This window comes from Phycodurus eques, chromosome 1, assembly GCF_024500275.1.
Source record: "Phycodurus eques isolate BA_2022a chromosome 1, UOR_Pequ_1.1, whole genome shotgun sequence".
Lineage (NCBI taxonomy): Eukaryota > Metazoa > Chordata > Actinopteri > Syngnathiformes > Syngnathidae > Phycodurus > Phycodurus eques.
In genome coordinates this window covers 6613726-6634301 of record NC_084525.1, presented here as the reverse complement: position 1 = coordinate 6634301, position 20576 = coordinate 6613726, and the positions used below count along the sequence as shown (strand labels likewise).

The 20576-nt window shown below is 42.9% G+C and overlaps 2 protein-coding genes across 4 annotated transcripts in view; one reads left to right on the top strand and one right to left on the bottom strand.

Moving 5' to 3' along the window:
• LOC133401568 (semaphorin-3F-like) overlaps nucleotides 1-12590 on the top strand; it is a 33520-nt gene extending 20930 nt beyond the window's left edge. Inside the window, exons 4-18 of the mRNA XM_061674734.1 lie at nucleotides 2706-2768; nucleotides 2848-2967; nucleotides 3169-3262; nucleotides 3376-3495; nucleotides 3619-3764; nucleotides 4459-4573; nucleotides 4656-4725; nucleotides 5345-5489; nucleotides 5573-5795; nucleotides 6727-6815; nucleotides 6906-6947; nucleotides 7029-7186; nucleotides 7255-7322; nucleotides 8482-8609; nucleotides 9558-12590. Of these exons, the coding sequence (XP_061530718.1) occupies nucleotides 2706-2768; nucleotides 2848-2967; nucleotides 3169-3262; nucleotides 3376-3495; nucleotides 3619-3764; nucleotides 4459-4573; nucleotides 4656-4725; nucleotides 5345-5489; nucleotides 5573-5795; nucleotides 6727-6815; nucleotides 6906-6947; nucleotides 7029-7186; nucleotides 7255-7322; nucleotides 8482-8609; nucleotides 9558-9929 (1953 nt within the window). The 3' untranslated portion in view covers nucleotides 9930-12590. The remainder of the gene's footprint in view (nucleotides 1-2705; nucleotides 2769-2847; nucleotides 2968-3168; nucleotides 3263-3375; nucleotides 3496-3618; nucleotides 3765-4458; nucleotides 4574-4655; nucleotides 4726-5344; nucleotides 5490-5572; nucleotides 5796-6726; nucleotides 6816-6905; nucleotides 6948-7028; nucleotides 7187-7254; nucleotides 7323-8481; nucleotides 8610-9557) is intronic.
• Nucleotides 12425-20484, bottom strand: wasb (WASP actin nucleation promoting factor b). 3 transcript variants are annotated; one of them, XM_061674746.1, is made up of 10 exons: nucleotides 20276-20484; nucleotides 18914-19054; nucleotides 17432-17521; nucleotides 17246-17342; nucleotides 16082-16117; nucleotides 15806-15986; nucleotides 15453-15631; nucleotides 13312-13841; nucleotides 12921-13032; nucleotides 12425-12838 (listed from the first exon to the last, which is right to left on the bottom strand). In XM_061674746.1, exons 1-10 carry the CDS (start codon nucleotides 20375-20377, stop codon nucleotides 12780-12782), a joined length of 1527 nt encoding a protein of 508 aa, XP_061530730.1. In that variant the 5' UTR covers nucleotides 20378-20484; the 3' UTR covers nucleotides 12425-12779. The 3 variants fall into 3 exon arrangements, with proteins under 3 accessions (XP_061530730.1, XP_061530739.1, XP_061530747.1); XM_061674755.1 differs by having other exon boundaries at nucleotides 17246-17309; XM_061674763.1 differs by having other exon boundaries at nucleotides 20283-20372.
• Between the last annotated feature and the right edge of the window lie 92 nt (nucleotides 20485-20576).

Below are 20576 nucleotides of genomic sequence, written 5' to 3'. Positions count from 1 at the left end.
CAAACGAGGCATATGATGACATGTATGTTAGGTTGAACACTAAAAAAGGGGAGAAAAGGCCAACGCAGTAGAGGCTGACATTTTTCGGGATTCCCACCGGCTCCTGTGCGTCCATGACAGGAGTGAAATCATAATGCACTTATGTTATTTTATTTTAATCAAATTGATATTTAAACATTTGCCCTCAGCATCAAGCTAAACATTGCTAAACTAAGGGACTAATCCGTCTTTTGTTAATTTTGTTTGTTTCTTGATCATTCCGGTAATGCAATGTATTTATTATAGTGATTAGGCAGAAATGTACTGCATATTTCTTTTCAGATCAAGCTCTGTGCAAGTGGGATCTTTTGGAAACACTGGGGATTGGTCTGATATATTCTTTTATTTTTAAAAGACTCAGGATTTGTTGGGATGTTGTTTTTTTTTTTTTTTTTTAAAACACTCAGGATTTGGTTTTTATTTTAACACTTGTGAATGGGAGGGAGTGGGATCGATCTCTGCGGGAGAGGGAGGGAGCAGGATTTTTTTTTTTTAAACATGCAGAAATCTGGAGTAGCAGAGAAGTATGTTAGAGTAGTGCAGGACATGGATGATGGCAGGAAGAACAGCGGTGCGGTGTGCTGTAGGTGTGGTCGAGGAGTTTAAGGTTGAGGTGGGACTGCATCAGGGATCAGCCCTGAGCCCCTTCCTGTTTGTAGTGGTGATGGATAGGCTGCCAGATGAGGTTAGACTGGAGTCCCCGTAGACCATGATGTTCGCCGCTGACGTGATCTGCAGTGAAAGCAGGGAGCAGGTGGAGGAACTGTTAGAAAAGTGGAGGCATGCACTTGAAAGGAGAGGAATGAAGATTGGCCGAAGTAAGACAGAATATATTTGCACGACTGAGGGGCGGAGGGGGAATAGTGAGGCTACAGGGAGATGAGATAGCAAGGATGGAGGACTTTAAATACTTCAACCGTCCAGAGCAATGGTGAGTGTGGTAAGGAAGTGAAGAAAAGCATTTTGGAACGGGTGGAGGAAGGTGTCAGGTGTGTTATGTGACAGAAGAGTCTCTGCTTGGATGAAGGGCAAAGTATATGAAAACAGTGGTGAGGCCAGCCATGATGGACGGATTAGAGACAGTGGCACTGAAGAGACAACAGGAAGCAGAGCTGGAGGTGGCGGAAATGAAGATGTTGAGATTCGCTCTCGGAGTGACCAGGTTGGATAGGATTCGAATTGAGTTTATCAAGGAGGCGACCAAGGTTCGATGTTTTGGAGACAAAGTTAAAGAGAGCAGACTTTGATGGTTTGGACACGTCCAGAGGAGAGAGAGAGAGAGAGAGAGAGAGAGAGAGAGAGAGAGAGAGAGAGAGAGAGAGAGAGAGAGAGTATATTGGTAGAAGGGTTCTGAGTATCTAGCTGCCAGACAAGAGAGCTTGAGGAAGACCAAAGAGAAGGTTGATGGACGTCGTGAGGGAAGACATGAGGGCAGTTGGTGTTAGAGAGGAGGATGCAGGAGATAGGCTTACATGGAAAAGGATGTCGCGCTGTGGCGACCCCTCAAGGAAAAGAAGATGTTCCTTAGATTATGCTGGAACAGATTAATGGCATTTCCATTCATTTCAATGGGGAGAGATGCTTCTAGATTCAAGTGTTTTGAGTTACGAGCTTAGTCACGGAACAAATTCAACTGCTTTGTTAGCCTAGTTGCATAGTTGTCTGAAAGTCATATTTAAAATGTTTTTCAGAAAACAAGAAGGAAATTCCTACATTAAATAAATTTAACAAACAAGAAAAGTCCAGTTGCATGGATACAACCTTTGCAGATTCCCATTCAGAATCTACACAGTTGCGTATCCCTATTTTTAAACCAAATGATATAAAATAAAATAAACTCCATCCATCCCTCCATTTTCTGTACCGCTTATATAAACTAAACTAAATGACTAAATTATAATTATTATTTTGGCAGCAGTGTAGTCACTTAAATGTGTGTGGCTTCAGGCACTTTTAAGATCAAACGGATAATGTTAAAGCTCCTACAATGGTTTGCTCCATTCAAGATAGAAACAAATTCTTTGACATCACACAAAACCCCCCTGTAGTCACGATTACAGTTCATTATTTGGGTATGAAATTGTTCATTGTTGGTGTTCATGTGCAAACTGCATTCCTTCCTCCGCAAAGTGTTTTTGTTCCAAAAGCAGAACACTTTAACATTCTTTTTCAGTGTTGCTACATGACTTCTGTTCACAAGTGACCCAAACTGATCTAATTTACAGTTAAACGTGGATTGTGTGCTGTCATGATTACTATGAGATCATGGCAGTTATGTAATGGGGGGCTCAAGCCCAAAAACAAACAAAATAAATGTACGCAAAAAGAAACGAAGAACAATTCAGTGAGCGACTGAAACCAGATGTTCCAAACAAAAACACATTTTCTTTTTTCTTTTTTTTTTCTCCTCCCTTTGCCCAGGCATCATGAAACCTTTCGCATTGATCCGATGTTCCTAAAACTGGAAGTAGTCCTGGTAGCTTTAACATTAATTGCTGTAGTAAAATAGTCAAATTGCAATTTTTTTCCACTAATATTGTGATTGTGATTTGACATCCAATTTCGTTGTTGGTTTATTGTGTTTTTTTTCTTTTCTTCCCAACACCATGTAATAAATGATAATATATGCCCACTCTCTAATAAGTCAGTATGTGTGTTCAAACCAGATCCATTGGCCAGCATCTCCAAAGAGAAAAGGGGAATGCCAGATGACAGGAAAGGGAAGACAGGTGGGATCATGTTATTTACATTCTTTGCTTTCAAAATCGAGAGCGCGTAAAGACCATGTTTGAATTCCTCGTTGTCCAGGGCGAATGCGCCAACTTTGTGCGCTTGATCGAGCCGTGGAACCGCACCCACCTCTACACTTGTGGAACGGGGGCTTACCAGCCCATCTGCACGTTCATCAACAGAGGCTGGAGGGCAGAGGTGAGCACATTTACAGCCCCCCTTTAACCCTCGAACGGCATTCGTGGATAAAATCTGTGAGCAGCGGACCTGGAAACATTGTCCCGCTGCTAAATATTTCAAGAGTCCAAACTGGGACACTGATTTGTTTATGATTTTCCTGTGCTCCCTTGTGACGTTAAAGCTATCTATTTTTAGGCCTACTGTAATCTGTCTCCGCAGGACTACCTGTTTCGGCTGGTTCCCGGGTATGTGGACTCCGGCAAGGGAAAATGTTCCTATGATCCCAAAGAGGAGAACGTTGCAGTTCTTATTAGTACGATCCTTTCATGATCAACAGCATAAAAATATAAGACAAAATATGTTGTGTTTTTTTTATTTCATTTTTTTAAATGTTTTTTTCCTTCTTCTGTATATGTTCCACTGTAGATGGTAACCTGTATGCAGGGGTCCATATCGACTTCATGAGCACAGATGCAGCTCTATTTAGGACCATGGGCGGGAGAAGCGCCATCCGGACGGAGCAATACGATTCCAGGTGGCTCAACGGTGAGTAATGGAGGGTATGTGGACGTAAATGTTGTCAATTACAGGTTATGCTTCCTGTCTCGTTACTCAACAGGTGCTCGTCTCAATCGTTCTCCCTGCTTACCTGATTTTTTCCTCCTCCAGAGCCGGTGTTTGTTCAGATCCAGCAGATCCCCGACAGTGCGGAGAGGAACGACGACAAGCTCTATTTTTTTTTCCGCGAGAAGAGTTTAGACTCGAGCGGTGGCGCAAGCCCCAATGTCTTAGCCAGGGTGGGGAGAGTGTGTCTGGTGAGTCAAGAGTACAAATACAGCGCTGCCTCGACTTACGAGTGAGCGGACATCCAACATTTTTGTGATACGAGCTGTCACGTCTTGAGTTGGGAGCAAACATTTGATTTACTAGCGTGACTGTCACGGTAGTTCTAATTTCTTTTTTAAAGCAATTAATATTTGAACAATCAATACAGCAACACATTTAGATTGACTATGAAAATACTTACAGGCATAGTCTTTATCCTCTGCGAAGAACAACTAATATTACTGCAGCTTACTGATCTTTGTTGCGACAGTCTTCTTTGTGGATTTTGCATGTTTCTATTATAGTGCCTTCTAGTGGGCAAGGTGTGCCTACCAGAAGGAGCAGCACAATGTCAATGGGCATTGATGCATAAACTGTTTAATTCTTTATATTTTATTATGTTATTACTGTCGATTTTTATTAAGTACAATACTGTAGAGCACTATTGTGCTTATTAAAAATGTGTTCCAGCAAATTTGTGTGCTGTTTTTTGTGGGGCTGGAACGGATTGCCAGCATTTTCATTCATTTGAATGGGGAAAGATATTTGCGATGACGATTCTCGAGTTTCATTAATTCCGTGACCACGCTCTTAAGTCAAGGCACCACTGTATGCTCTTAATCTTGTAACCTGAAATGCGTTACTGGACACAATGAACTACGGCCTCATTTCTTTTGTGTCTAGAATGACGAAGGGGGTCAGAAATCTCTGGTGAACCGCTGGACGACGTTCCTTAAAGCTCGTCTTATCTGCTCGGTGATCGGCGACGACGGAGTGGAGACGCGATTTGATGAACTACGTGAGGCGGAGACGACGAGAAGCGTGATTGCGTTTTAACGGCAACTTCTCTATTATTGATTTGTGCACGCTTGGCCTCGCAGGTGATGTATTCATTCAGCCGACGCAGGACGAAAGGAACCCGATGGTGTTCGCTCTCTTCACTACCGCAGGGTCAGCAGCCTCATAAATTCACATTTTTACATTCCGACAGCAGTGCTGTGCTTGATTTCGCTTTTCATTTCAGATGTATGTAGAATTTGTGTATCATTTCGTTGTTTCCTTTTTCATTTGGTAGTCAAAACTTAAAACTTGCGGCAGTAGGCGCGTAGTGCATCCCAATTTGGTCTCGCCTTTCATCTTGGAATCTGAAATACATAGTTTGTTTTCAAAGGCTGTTTTTTTTTTTTTTTTTTTTTTAAACAATGCATTTTCTTTATTCTATTCAACTTTTCAAAAATGGGTCGAAAAAGTCCTGTGTTTTTTCATCTCAATTGTTCCCAGAGATTTAATGCTGTATTTCTGTATGGATGTATTTCAGATTGCAATTCTTGGTGGATATCTGATCTTGGTTGATGTTAAAGGGGTCGGATTAAATTTATTTTATTTATTTTTTTAAACCTTTGCCTCCTCCTCTTCTGACCAGCAGTACATGGCATTGTTTATATTGTAGTTTTTTTTTTTTATTTATTTTATTTTTTTTACTGCCTGTTTAAAATGTATACATATATTTTTCTAATTCCGATTCAGCAGACTCGTTTTACCTACTGTCCATTATTTGTATTGTGTTCAGCTCTGTGTTCAAGGGCTCGGCCGTCTGTGTCTACTCCATGGCCGACATCCGCAACGTCTTTAACGGGCCGTTCGCCCACAAGCACGGCCACAATTACCAATGGACAGAGTACAACGGCAAGATTCCGTATCCAAGACCGGGAACGGTTCGTCTCAGCCATCTTGGCTCCTCTGAGGTACACGGACGCAAAAACAAAGGACTCATACGCACCTCTTCTTTGCCACGCAGTGCCCAGGAGGAACCTTCACCCCTGGTATCCACTCCTCCAAGAGCTTCTCTGACGAGGCTGTCAATTTCATCCGGGCCCATCCCCTCATGTTCCACCCTGTGTATCCCATCCACCGTCGCCCCCTGGTGGTGAGGACTGGCGTGGACTACCGCTTCACAGCCCTGGTGGTGGATCAGGTGGATGCGGTGGATGGACGCTACGAGGTGCTCTTTCTGGGCACAGGTGAGGCTGCGACTGACACACTTTTGCGTGATGGGAAGACACGGTAGCACTGCAGCACAATACGTTTCAGGAAGCTGTACGACATTCGGTTTTCTACCAAGTAATGGACATTTAGTCATCTTTTCACCATGATGTCGCATGTCGTTCGGGGGGGCAGAAGCCCAACCATTCTCTGATTGCACCGCCACTACGCTTTCTCAGGGCATTGAATCGATCGCAACTGGACTGTTCTGTTTGTCTTGGAAGACGTTTCGCCTCTCATCCGAGCAGGCTTCATCAGTTCATGCAACAAGGCTTAGTTAGGGCGCATTAGCGTAATGAACAGTCCAGTTGCCATTGATTCAATGCCCTGAAAGTGAAATGACCTGGATGATTGAAAGCATTCACAGGCATGTTGCTTAACATTTTGGGTATGATAACCCTCGGCTCGTGCAAAAGAGGGTTACCATCTTTTTCTGAATTCAAAACGCGTAACAAAAACATTGTGATGGTCAGAAATGGATTCATAGTATTTTAATAGTATTTTGATTACTTTCAATTGGGAAAGTGGATGTGACGTCAAGTAAGTCAAGCAGGCTATCTGAGTGCTGGCAATGAACGCATACTCTTTTGACAATAAGGAGCAGTTTGGCAGTTAGTGAAGGAAAAAAGAAAAAAAGAAAAAAGAAAAAGAGGCCTCAAGCCGTTTAATGCACCTTCCGGTTCAAGTTTACTGTCAAACTAAACAAAGCGAATGACACCTTTTTGTGTTTAAATCAACCACATACTGGAGCTTCGCATTAGATGATTAGTCATGATTTCAGATGAGAGTTTTTTGAGTTATAAGCGTGGTCACGGAACAAATTAAACTCGTATCGCAAGCGCCATTGTCTAAGGGGTAGGAGCTTCACACTCTGCTGTTATTCTGACCACGACTCTTGACTTGCCTCAGATTGCGGCACCATCCAGAAAGTCATAGTTTTGCCCAAAGACCCCACCAGCATGGAGGAGCTAACGCTCGAGGAAGTGGAGGTTTTCCGGGTATGTCTTTTCTTAACCTTTTTGTCACAAGCGCAAGTCAACCTTAATGTTTATGCTTTGTCCGAATGTCTTTTTAAAAATCTTACACAGAGCAGAGCCCCTGTCAAAACGATGAAGATCTCATCGAAAAGAGTAAGCAAGCGTCACAGTGCTTCACATCTCTGCGCGCACATTGCGACTCACCTCTTGGATGCTTTCGCTCACGTCTTGCAGCAACAGCTGTACGTGTCGTCCGACGCGGGCTTGACCCAGGTTTCGCTGCACCGCTGCGGCGTGTACGGCAGGGCCTGCTCCGACTGCTGCCTGGCCCGGGACCCTTACTGCGCCTGGGACGGGGAGAGCTGCTCGGCCTTCACTCCCTCCACCAAGAGGTGCCGTGCACATTGCTGACAAAATCCCGACAACCAAACTTACGGCGGTTTTGTCGTCTCTGTCGCAGGAGGAGCAGAAGACAGGACGTGAAGCATGGCGATCCTCTCAGGCAGTGTCGAGGCTTTAACGCCAAAGGTTGGCTGCAGTTTTTTTGTTGTTGTTGTTTTTTGTTTTTTTTTTGGTATTAAATACATCGAAGGTGAAATTTCAATGGCAATTTTTGAACAGTATTTCATCATAAATTAAAAGCATGGCCCACATTAACAAAAAAAAAACTTAAAATGTTAAAAGATATCACACTTTTTTTTTTCAAATGAAAAATGTAAAAAAAAAAAAAAGGACGTTACAAGATATTACACTTAAATGTAATTATTTTAGAGTTTAAAGAAAATTTGTTGCACTACTTTATATACATATTCGGGGGGGGGGGGATTATGAATTATGTTATCACACTACTTTTAAAGTTGAATCCATTAAGAAAAGAGAATACAAAAGTTGAATGTTACAACATATATCAGATTAGTTTGTATTTAATTTTTTTAAAAAGTTGAGTGCTTTAATATATCACACTTCAATTATTTATGAAATAATACATTTAATAATTAGAATTTAATATTTCCCTCCTAAAACAGTTTAATACAAATTTATCAATTATATTGTTATTTAAAATCAGAAAAACAATCACGTTACAAGATCACACAGGTTTCTTTAAATCTTTTTTTAAAGTTGAATGCTACAGGATTTTTTTTAAATGCAAAAGTTGAATGTGATAAGCATTTTTTTTTAAATAAAAAAGAAAACTATACATATTGTAAATGTTACAAGATATATATTTAGTTTTTAATAAAATAGTTTTTGAAAGTTGAATTTTACAACATATTGGCTATTTTTATTTTAAAAAAGAGAATAAAAAAATACAAAGTTGAATGTTGCATGATATTGCACTTTTTAATTATTTTCAAAAATAAACTGCAAATTTGTCAGATTTGTAATTTAAAATTGGAAAAAAAGATAATAAAACATATCACATTCCTATTTTTTTTAAAAATTGAACAGTACAAGAAAAAAATAAATACACAAGTTGAATGTTATGTTAGGACATTTTAATTTTTAAAATACAAATTTCATCCGAGCCGTGCTTGCGTGGGGTTTCTCCGGTTACTCTGGCTTCCTCCCACAGTCCCAAAAACATGCCTGTTATAATATAAGAATAATAATATCAACGAATCCAAAAATACCTCTTATCTTGAAGAAAGCATTTATTGTTACTGATGCCGTTTGTGTGCGCTTACAGTGGAGAAACGTCTGCGAGAAACTGTGCAGTTCGGGGTGAAAGGTAGCAGCACCTTTTTGGAGTGTCAGCCTCGCTCTCCTCAGGCAACCATCAAGTGGCTTTTCCAGAGGGATGGCAAAAGGAAAGTGGTGAGGAACTTGCGTTGAAATGAATACTTCCCTCATTGCTTGGGACCGGGACAGAGCATACATATACTCTGATCAAGTGTCAGGTGCGTAAACCTGTCCGACATATGTCTTCGTCATAATTGATGTGACACGCCGAGTCACTGCTTCCTTCTCCATATACGGTATGTCCCCAAAAATAGCACTCTCAAACTATTATGCGTTTTACTGTATATACATTTCTGTATAAAAACATAGAGTAATGACATAATCAAATAGAATGGGGAAAAAATGAAACTATTTTTTGTCACTTCAGTGGACATTGCGCTGCTCCTTCTGTTGTGTGTGTCTTGGCCACTTGGTGGCATTATAATACAGACATATGGATATACATGGAGGCAGAGGAGACCTCAACTCCTCAGCAGTAATATTAGTCATTTTACGCAGAGGATAAAGAATATATGCCGGTGACTATTGTTGCCGTATACTATGTCTACGTGCGTTGCTCCAACATTTGTGTTCCAATATCCTGTGCTTAAATGGTTGATGCTAACACCTCCTATGGTGTTTGCCATTATGTGTTAGCGTTAGCATTAAGCTAGCAGACGTAAAGGCTAAGCTATGTGATTGCTTTAAATACACAGGGTGTAATTCTCTTTTTGTTTAGTTTAACAGTAAACTTGAAATGGGAGTGGCAATAAACCGCATAGAGGTTCTTTCGTGCTTACTGTAATTGTTCACTATTTGGCAAACTGCTGCTTACTGTGAAATGAGTTGAATTGAATTGAGTGCCACCTTACAACGCCCATATCTAAAGTGTGCGCTCGCAAGTCAATGCAAAAAATCGGCGGCTCGTATCCGGGAAAACTCGTAAGTCGGGTCACTTGTATCTCAAGGCACCACTGTGTATGGAAGAAAAAGTTTGGACAGGCCTGTCTAAGAGCATCTCTTTCTCGCTGTTTAAATCTTCAGCTGAGCCGCGTCGGAGATGTCCTGAAGACCAACCACGGCATCCTTCTCAAGTCCCTAAACGGATCAGACGCGGGGCTGTATCACTGCCTGGCCACAGAGAACAACTTCAAACACACGGTGGCCCGTGTGGCGCTGCGCATCCTCGATCGCGACATCGTTTTGGCTCTCAGCGCTCGAGATGACGACGAAGAGGAAGAGCCCAAGACTCAGAACGCGCGATCGTCCCTTGCTTCCACACCTTTCCCACCTGAGATCAGACTGATCAACCAGTACTGCCAGTCCTACTGGGAGCAGTCCAGTCCGAAACAGCAACAACAGCGCAAGCGCAACAGCCGGCGGCACACGGAGGGCCACGAGCAAGGGCTCGGTTAGGGCGCTCGAGCCCTCTGAATTCTGCCCGCCTGGACTTTCATTGGTGTTTTTCATGCATGTTTGTGCATCTCCTCCATTGGTTTGACAGTCAACGCTGTCATGCCATTCAAGCACCACACTGGTGGTTTTGTCTTCTACCGAGTGGGTACATTTTGTGGATAGCACACCCCACTGATGAGCGCATTCCAATGGTTCCAGTGTAGTTGTTGTTTGTTACGCTTTCAAGTTCAGGTCATAGTCACAACTGAAGTCGTTTTTTTTTCGAATTCATTTGCCTCCCAGACCAACCACAGTATATCCCTCACACAACCACATGACTACTATGACATAAATGACTCACCAAAGGTTAGGGATATTGGGCTTTTTGTGAAAATTCAGAATGAACCTAAAATGCACTTTTTTATTTTATTATTATTACTTCACTAATCCGGCCCCCACACACACCCTCGAGTCCAACCGAAGTGGCGGCTATCACTGACGTGCGCGAGCACGATTCTCAAACATGGCCACTCATAATCGCATGCGAGTATAAAAGTGCGTAGTCGTGATAAATAATCACAGAGAACATATATCCAGCTTTGAGAAAATGGCAGCGTTAGCTATGCTAACTAAACAAGCCGACGTTAGCCGCGGGTGCCATTTTGGTAGCATGACTTATTCGTAATAGTAGTGTTACTTATAACACTAAATGTTATCGTTTGAAGTTGTGTTTTTTTTTGGAATGTAAAACAATTAAAATTCAAATAGAGGTGATTGACTTAAATGTCAAGAAGAAATGTTGCTAATGGCCCCTTTGCGCTGCTTCTGTTTGCTCATCTTATGAGCAGTTGTGAGCAAACCTGGGGGTGGACTTTCCTAAGAGGTCAGCGCCAGGCTGCGGGAATGTGCCCACTATGTATGTGCCCGCAATTGCATGGCAAATGATTGACAACTCGTCAGTCATGGCTTGTCTCTCTCTCTCTCTCTCTCTCTCTCTCTCTGCTTGTTTGTTTTTCCTTGGGCACAGTTGTTTCTTAAAAATCGTATTAGTAGCAGCGTGGTCGCCATCTTTGTGGAATTTTCAAAAACAAAAACAAAAAAAAACATGGAATGAGCACTTTGAATGCCTCGAAAATAAATCCAGGAAACATTTCCATTTGCGCTATTTTAGCGGACTTTTTATGGTGAAATGTCAAGTTAATTTTGACACGTCGAATTGGAGAACCCGTCGGAATTTCGCCTGTACGAGCTTATTGGTGGTGCCCTAATCTGAAGGTTTTTTTCTGACCACATTTTCTCCATGCGATATCACACAAAATCCCCCCAAAAGCCATTTTTGTCTGTCTGATACAAAAAACCCAGTTTCTCCCCAGAAGCCATCATTCGATTTTCCAAATTCTTGGTACTCTGGTTCAAGTGGCCATTCCATCCATTTTCCCTACCGCTTATCCTCGCTAGGGTCGCGGGCGTGCCGGAGCCTATCCCAGCTCACCCTGGGCGAGAGGCGTGGTACACCCTGAACAACCATCCGCACTCACATTCACACCTACGGGAATTTTATTCAATTAACCTACCATGCAATGTTTTTGAGGTGGAGTACCCGGAAAAAACCCACGCAGGCCCGGGGGGGGGGAGAGAACGTGCAAACTCCACACAGATGAGGCCGGATTTGAACCCGGGTGCCCAGAACTCTGAAGCAGACATACTGACCAGTCGTCCACCGTGCTGCGTGGCCATTTCAACCAGACAGATTTTGACAGAATATCACTTTTAGGAAATCTTGTCACATTGATAATGGCGAATAATTGCAGGACAAGAGGGCTGATGTTTTCCACTGACTCGTGAACTACTGTCACGTTCGTACTGACAGTTTATGAAAGAAGTGATTTAAAAAAATGAAATAAAATTTCAACTCGCCCTTTAATTTGACCTTTACTAAACTTTTAAATGTACGTTTCCCACTGTTGAGTGTTTCATTACTTTTTGCTCAAGAAGGACCTGAACGGCAAAATTCACAACAGATATTTAATCCATGAATGGACCAATACGTTTGCGTTTTAGGTTAATCCTGTAATTTTACCAGAAAGCTGAATGAATATCCCTAACGTTTTGTGAATAGTGTATAACCAAGTATGCACCATAGTTTTATCTTCAGACGGCTTGACACTGAAACCCAGCGGTGCGAGGAAAAGCAATGTTTTTCAACATGGCTGACTGTCATGTAACCCGGGTGCCACAGGAAGGTGTCAACCGGCAAAACCACGAGTGTGCTAATTTTGAGTATGTTGAAAACAAATGTAATATATTGATTGTGAATATAATATATATGGCAAGTGGAATACTGTTGTATTGTATGAGGATACGATGACATTTCATCAATGTTTGCATGCTTCTGGATGTCGTTTGTTGCGCTTCTCCAGCCTTGCTGTGTAATGATGTCTGTAAGGTGTAAAATATTAATATACTGTTAAGATAAGTCATCTGGATGTTGCCCCTCCAGTCCTGTGCTGTCCTGACCCCAAACCCCCCCCCCCCCCCCGAGTATGTGAGTGGTGAAGACGTGCCGAATGGTGATGCACTTTGTCAGTGGTGGCGGTAAATGTGGGATGTTTGCACAGATGTTATCAATAAGTTAAACATTTTTTTAATGTACAGTGTATTGTTATAAATAAGTGGACTGATGTCGGCTCTGTTTTTGTTTCTTGATCGTCCAGACATAGTTTATTGTAGGGAAACTCTTGACATTCCAAGAAGTATATATTTTTTAAAGTTTTTTTTATTTCTTATTTTTCCAAAAAGTATTGAGGTATGTGCAATTCTAAACTCTGCCTCAAAACAATGTCGCAAACCCACACAAATGTCGACTGAATGTCAGTCATCCCATTCGTCGTCGTCATCTTCATCAGCTGCACCCTCTTCTTCGCTTTCATCTGCAAGAGAACACCAACACACGTCGGTCTTTGTTTTTCCCGCTCTTAGTGGAAACCGGGCTGGGATAAGCGAAGCGTATACCTGACGAATGGATGACTTTACTCCGCTTGTGCATGACCATCATGAGCGCGCCAACGATGCCCTCGGACGACTCTGCCGGTGGGCTCGCCATTTGATCCTGACACTCGGACACCTGCAGCACACGCACCGCACACGTCACACACGCGCAAACTACAGTCATTACGGCATTAGAAAGCAATTACTCTCTGAGTTCAAGAGAGGGGAACAGTGATGAAGGTTTTCAAGCCTGGGTTAGGTTTACAAACAAGGGTTGGGCTTCAAGTCAAGCCAGATGTAATTTTTTAAATGAAGGTTTTAAAGTAAAGGATATATTTTCGAGCTCTGTTTATGGGCGTAAACAAGGATTCGGGGTTGAATGCATCATTCATGAAAGAGAAAAATGAGGTTTTACATTTCTGAGCTTCTTCCCCAGTCGGATCTGATCCAGCAGAGCGCCTCTGGTGTCTGCTCGAGTCAAAGATGAAGCAGCGGGTGGTGGTTGGCTGCCAAAGGGAGCAGGAGGAGGTGTGCGGGGGTCTGACGGGAGCTGGAGAGGCGGAGGGGGCAGCGGCGGCGGAGGTGGCGCCGGATCTCCGCAAACCCCTCTGCTGGGCGGGCACGGGGCGGTCGGAGGTAGGAAACCGGCAGTGCGTTGATGGTGCGGCGGCGGCACCGGAGGAGGCGCATTGTGAGCAGAGCCTGAAGACGGCACGGGAGAGGATTTGGAGGACGGCGGCGGCGGGCCTTGAGCCGGCGGCGGGCAGCCTCGGTTGGACGGGGGCGGCGGCGGGACGGCTCCTCGCGGCGCTCGCTGCGAATGCACCGGAATGGGAGGGAGGGGGCCGGAACGTCCTCGCGGAGGTGTCGGGACCGAGTTGGCCGAGCCCGGCACAGGAGGCAGAGGCCCCTGTCTGCCCGGTGGAGGCGGTGGAGGCCCAGCAGCTACAACACAGAACAACACCATGCGCGTTAAGTCGTTCACCGGCGGCCGTTCTCCACATTTTGACCGGCCCACAGAATATAGGGTTCTGTGACAATATGACCGCCGAACCTACCAAAAGAAATGGTAGAATATCTTTTTTCACCAGACCGTGAAAAAGCAATTCTCAAAATTCTGATATTTTGCCTAGTTTCCCCATTTTAATATTCAAGACCATCAAACAAATTGAAATATCAGACAAAGATAACCCAAGTAAACATTCAACGCTGTTTTACTGCCGCAGTATAATAGTCGTGCAGACACGAAGAGTTTCACTGCTGTGACTCAGTAAGCTGCAGTTATACTAATCGTTTACAAAGAATATATGCCTGTGAGCATTGTGATATTGTCTGTCTACATGTGCTGAGCCTTTGTTTGTGTTCAAATATCTGTCCCTTAAAACCTTAAACCATTGCCACATACAGTGGGTACGGAATGTTTTCAGACCCCCTTACATTTTGCACTCTTTGTTATATTGCAGCCTTTGGTTAAAATCATTGAAGTTCATTTTCTTCCTCATTAATGTACACACAAGCACCCCATATTGACAGAATCAAAACGTAATTGTTGACATTTTTGCGGATTTATTAAAAAAGAAAAACTCAAATATCACGCAGCCATAAGTATTCAGACCCTTTGCTGTGACACTCATATGTTTAACACGGATGCTATCCATTTCTTCTGATCATCCTAGAGATGGTTCTACACCTTCATTAGAGTCCAGCTGAGTTTGATTATACTGATTGGACTTGATAAGGAAAGCCACACGCCTGTCGATATAAGACCTTACAGCTCACAGTGCATGTCAGCGCAAATGAGAATCATGAGGTCAAAGGAACTGCCTGAAGAGCTCAGAGACAGAATTGTGGCAAGGCACAGATCTGGCAAAGGTTACAAAAAAAAAAAAAATTCTGCTGCACTTAAGGTTCCTATGAGCACAGTGGCCTGACAAAACTGGAGAGGATCTACAAGGAGGAATGGCACAGGATCCCCAAATCCAGGTGTGAAAAACTTGTTGCATCCTTCCCAAAAAGACTCATGGCTGTATTAGCTCCAAAGGGTGCTTCTCCTAAATCCTGAGCCAAGGGTCTGAATACTGTGTGATATTTCAGTTTTTCTTTTTTAATAAATCTGCAAAAATGTCAACAATTCCCGTCAATATGGGGTGCTGTGTGTACATTAATGAGGGGGGGGGGGGGGGGGGGGGAGATTTTAGCGAATGGCTGCAATTTAAAAAAGAGTGACAAATTGAAGGGGGTCTGAATACTTTCCGTACCCAATGTAGATGCTATTTGTTAGCCCGTCTGTGGTGTTTTGCATTGTTTGTTAGCATTAAGCTAGTAGAAGACAAAGTTGGGTGGTTGTTTTAAATGCATGTACACATGCAATGGTTTGTTTTGTTTAGTTTGAAGGTCAACCTTATCTGGGAGTGGCATTAAATAGCTTGAAGTCTCGTTTTGGAAGAATTGTTTACTTTCTACCAAACTGCCACCATAGAGCGTCTGGAAAGTCAATTGGCCATGAAAAGTCCCCTTTCAGGCACAAACTGTAAGGGAGCAATGATCACGTCTGACCTCCTCTGTGCACCTCCCTTTTGACCGCCTCCATGCCTCCTGAGCGCTCGATGATGTTATAGACCAGCTGGGAGGTCTGCTCATCCCTCATCTCGTCCTCTCCGATGCCGGCTTGGGAGAGAAGGTTGCACAGGTCGGGGTCCAGATTGTTGGGGTCAAACCCGACATGACTAACGTGTCTGGCAGGAAGGAGTAAATGAACAAATGTTATGGGTTTTAAGAGATGACAACTATTTGCGGCACTCGATTCGACAAAGTAAGTTTTAACACGTCTCCAGCAAAATGTACATTTCGGGCCTGTGTAAAGATAGGACATAAAATGCCAAAAGCCAAACATTCTAAAGTTGACTTACTTAAATCCACTGGGGGCGCCGATGTCTGCTTTAGAGAGGCCCTTTTTCTTGTCTTTCTTGTCCTTCTTCCCTTTGCCAGCCCGCAGTGAGGAAGCGGAGCGCATCAAGCGGTAACGTGGAGCGATATCGGGGCTCGGGATATCGGCAGAGGCCTTGTGAAAAGAACTACGGCTACCGGACGCTGCGTTTGGAGGACAGTACATGAAGGGTTGCTGTTGATTTATTGATGCATATCAATCGAGGTAACCCTTGTAGAGAGGTGAAGAAGTTACATACTTTTGTCTGGTGGGACAGGAGGAAGGGATCCTCTTTCTACACGAAAATGTAAACACGGAAGTGATTAAAAACCCAGTTCACGTTGTGAAAAACAAAAAAACAAAGCAAAAACTGTATACAGTATATATTGTGTGAACACCACTCACAAAAAGTTAGCCGTGTTCGACTTTCGGGTGAAATTTCAGGAGGCCCCTCAATGCACTTTAATCTTTACAGGTGGACAACTTCTTTGGCGTGTCTCTAATTCAATGTTTCGCTACATTTTGCACAACTTGTTGCTCTCTCATACGGAAGGAGCTGCACAGCAAAATTCATGTTTGTTCCAAGAAAAAAGTCCAAGGGACGTCCACGTCTGTCTTTCTGTGGACTCTTCCAGTCCCTCTGTTGCAACGTGGCGATGATACACTTAAGCTCAGTGGCCATGTCCACTTTGAAGCCTTGTAATAACGATCAATTGTTACGAGTCAACTCGGTCCTCATCATGTCGAAATGGGAACAGTATAATAAAGATTCAATTCACATTTTTTTCCCCCCAGAAAATGTATTGATCCACTCATGGATCAAATACATGTAAAGGTTCTAGTGCATTTTAGGTTCATCCTGAAAACCCAACATCACTAACCTTTTGTGACTAGTACTTATTATATACAGTAATGTACATACTGTGTACTTTTATGCACAACACATTTATACCATTAGCCAGCAGGGAGTGCTGTTTACCTGCAAACACAGACTGGCCAATTACAGTGCAGCGTGAAACAGACTCCACGAAGAGGAAGTTGAGCATATTTTTGCTCTTTTAAAAAAGTCACTAAGGTTAAACTGCTTGGAACGCATTTTGGCAAAGTTGAATGCAAAGTTTTAGTTTTTTCTTTTTCTTTTGTACACAGATACATTCTGTGAAGGGAAATTAGTATTTTGATTGGAGAAGATTTTGTCTGGTTATTTATGACTGTAAATATTATTATATTGTTTAGTTGTTTTTTGTTTGTAGTTTTGTGTGCATCACATTGTACAGTGGATTGTATATGTATTTATTTGTATTCGCTTTTATTTTGCATCGTTTTACTCTTCTGTCTGCGGTTAGGGTTCGAATGTTGACTACAACTCTTGTATTGAGCATCGAAAAACAACTCATTGAATGGCCAGAAATCATAGCAGTACCTTGGCGGTTGCTTCTTTGGTTGATTTTCCCCACGACAGCATTTCTGAAGGCTTCTGCTTCCTGCTGCTGAGCAAAATTCAGTCCAACTTGACAGTCCTGCACGGCTCAGGCGGAATAGCAAACATTTGTGAAACACGACATTACCGCACAGAGAGTGTCGAAATGTCAAATGAGGGCACGCTTACATCGGCAGCAAAGGTGTGAAAGTACAACTGTGGCGATGCGGAGTAAACGATTTGGTTGTAGAGTTCTTGCTCCCACAGCTGCCTCCCAGCCTGTGGAGAGTAAATAAATATTATTATAAATATATATTATTATTATTATTATATTATATTGTCTGTCTACGTATGTTGCTGCAATACTTGTGTTCAGATATCTGCTGCTTGAAGGTTTTTTTTTTTTTTTTTTTTTTTTTTTGCTGAAAGGTTTGTAACTACCGCACCATCAATGCCAATTTCGTTAGTCTGTCTATGGCGTTGTGATTGTGTTACCATTGAACTTGTCACTTTTATGTTTACACCTCAACTGGAAATGGGAATAAATAGCTTGAAGCAAGCACTCAGACACTTTTTTGCAGAATTGTTCACTCTGCCGCTTGTTGTCAAGTTTGCTGCTACTAGTTAGCGCTCCTAACTAAAATGTTTGCTTGCAAATCAAGACACACAAAAAAATCAGTAGAGCGATGACTTGTAGCTAAAAAAAACTCAGAAATTGGGTCACTCGTAAGTCGAGGTACCACTGTACTTGCTTCATGAGGTGGTTCTGTAATTTACATCATAGCATCGTGCCAGGTTGCCAGATTTGTTCACTCTACACAGAAAATAATTATTATTTCAAAAAGAAAACTAATGGCACACTAGGTTTTGGACAGCTAAAGATTTGTTGATGGTCTTTTATGATGTGATCAAGCCTAGTTGAAGTTGATTAATTAATTGACGCCACTGATATTTTTTTACACAACAGTCCCGAACCTTTCTTGCCCCACGGACTGGTTTCACATAAATACATATTTCGACAGACAGGCATAGAAAATAAAGGAGATTAAAAATACAATTGACCAGTAAGTAAGTTTTTAAATTAGTGGCATGTTTCTTTTTAACAAGCTGGGCGGTCTCATCTTGTGCTCCATAGCGTAGCGTGTTGTAAGACGGGGATAATGTCACTTGCGGGGTTCCACATGGATCAATAATTGGCCCTCTACTGTTCAGTATTTATATACTCGGAGATATCATACGCACTTTCACTGTAACGCTGAGGTGTAACTAATCAACCCACACAATTGCTGTAATTGCCACAGTGCGTTATAGTCCAAGTCGAGGGTTTTCTGTACACTGGCCTATTGGAAGGCGAGATGCCAAAATCACGGGATTAGTGATTTGTCAACTTCAAGCTTCAAATGTCGAAAGGAGTAGCAAAATAGTCAATTAGTTGTCAATTAGTTGACTAATCTGTTCAACCCCTACGGCAAGCTATCTTGACAATGCAGATTTTCAAATGTAAACAGGCAAGACTTGGCATGTAATTCAAGTCTAAGTCAAGTCGCTTTTACATTTTAGCCAAGCAAGTCCTAAAATTGGCGATTTAAGTCCGATTTGTATTTCATTGTCATGTGGTGTGAGGCTTCTTGCGTGGCTTCAGCAAGACCTTGGTGTGCGACTTCCTGTTACCTTCAAATCGTACATGCGAAAGAAGTAGGAGCGCTGGGGGTTGTCTTTAATGAGGCAGACCACTCCAGTGTGCTGCAGGCTCCACGTGGAAGGGTTGTGAGGCAGGGCCATGAACAACTGTGCAACTGCAGTAGCCGTGGACTGCACACACACATAGACACAAACACAACATTCGAGGAAGCTCTGCAGATATACTTTGACTTGTGAGTTCCTGTTTTCCTTTCATGCTTTCCGAGGTTTTCTAATCAGCATTGAGAGCTTCGCTTCGCAGATGAAAAACAGACGTCTGCAGCAGCACAAGAGCCTGTGTCTAATTCTGACACCAGAGGAAGAAATGCTTCAGGCGCCATTTCCTGTTGCAACTACCTCCTTTTCGATGATTTCATGCAAGCAGCGTACAGTATATTCCTGTCAACTTGCTCCAGGAGATACAGAATGTGACTTTAAAGAGGTCTTGAAAATAAGCGATGAGGGTTTCAAACAAGGGTTCGAGTTTCAAATGAAGGTTTCAAGCCAGGTTAAGGGTTAGAAACAAGGGGTTGGGTTACAAATTAGGGGTTTTCAAGACAGGGTTATGGTTTCAATTCAGCTTTTTTAAATAACGGCTTCGCCCCGGGGTTATGTTTTTCAGCCAGAGTTCGGGTTTTAAACCTGGGTTAGGGTTTCGAATTTGGGCGAGTCCAGGATAAAGTTACAAAGTAGGGTTTGAAGCCAGAGTTGGGTTTCGGGATTAGGGTTTCAAGTTGCGTATTTACACCAGGGTTAGGGTTTTTAAGTAGGGTTTCAAGCCTGAGTTAGGTTTTTACCTGGGTTAGGGTTTCAAAGTAGGGGTTCAAGCCTGTATTAGGGTTTTGACCTTGGGTCAGGGTTTCAAATGAGGGATTTCAAGCAGGGTTAGGCTTTTTAAAGTGTCAAAGTAAGGTTGACAGTCAGAGTTGGGGTTTAGGGTTAGGGTTTCTCTTGGGTATTCAAAAGACAGAATTAGGGTTTCAAAGCAGGTTTTGAAGCCTGTGTTAGGGTTTTAAACCTGGTTTAGGGTTTCAAAGTGGGTTTTAAGCCATGGTTAGGGTTTCAAAATAGGGTTTAAGCCAGGGTTAGCGTCTTAAAGTAGACTTTCAAGCCTGTGTTACGAGTTTTGAGACTAGGTTACGGTTTTAAAGTAGGATGTAAAGCCAGGGTTAACGTTTCAAAGTAGGATTTCAAGCCTGTGTTAGTGTTTCAACATTATGGATGCCAAAGTTAGGGTTTCTAGGACTACACTAGCATATGGTATTTTCTTCAAATATGTACTGTAACTCGATAAACGAGGTATGGCTTGAATAGACGCGCACGCACACACACAGATCCGAAGTGGCAACTTACAGCACACCTTCTGCCAAGCAGCTTCTCTAAGGCCTCACTCTCCTGGAGACTCAGCAGGGAGCTCCGCACGTTCTCCGTCTTGGTTGTCGACGCCCGGCTCATGGTGCACCACGAACGCTTGTGCGCGCCCCAAACGCGGTGGCGTCTTCTCAGCGCCGGCTGACGCACGACCGCAGGAGAGGAAGTAGTCTCTTCTCTGTTCGACACACTTCAACTCATAGCAGGAAATGCACAGATACACTTCTCTAACCCCCCCATCTTACTTTGTTTTCTCTCTCAAACGTGCAGCAAGGTGGAGTGT

Coding starts and splice junctions, on each gene's coding strand:
- wasb (XM_061674746.1), bottom strand. CDS start 20,377: ATGAGCCGGGCGTCGACAACCAAGACGGAGAACGTGCGGAGCTCCCTG. Junction 17,522..18,913: donor TTCGCATGTACGATTTGAAG/GTAACAGGAAGT, acceptor TACTCTCCACAG/GCTGGGAGGCAGCTGTGGGA. Junction 12,839..12,920: donor TAAAGTCATCCATTCGTCAG/GTATACGCTTCG, acceptor GTTCTCTTGCAG/ATGAAAGCGAAGAAGAGGGT.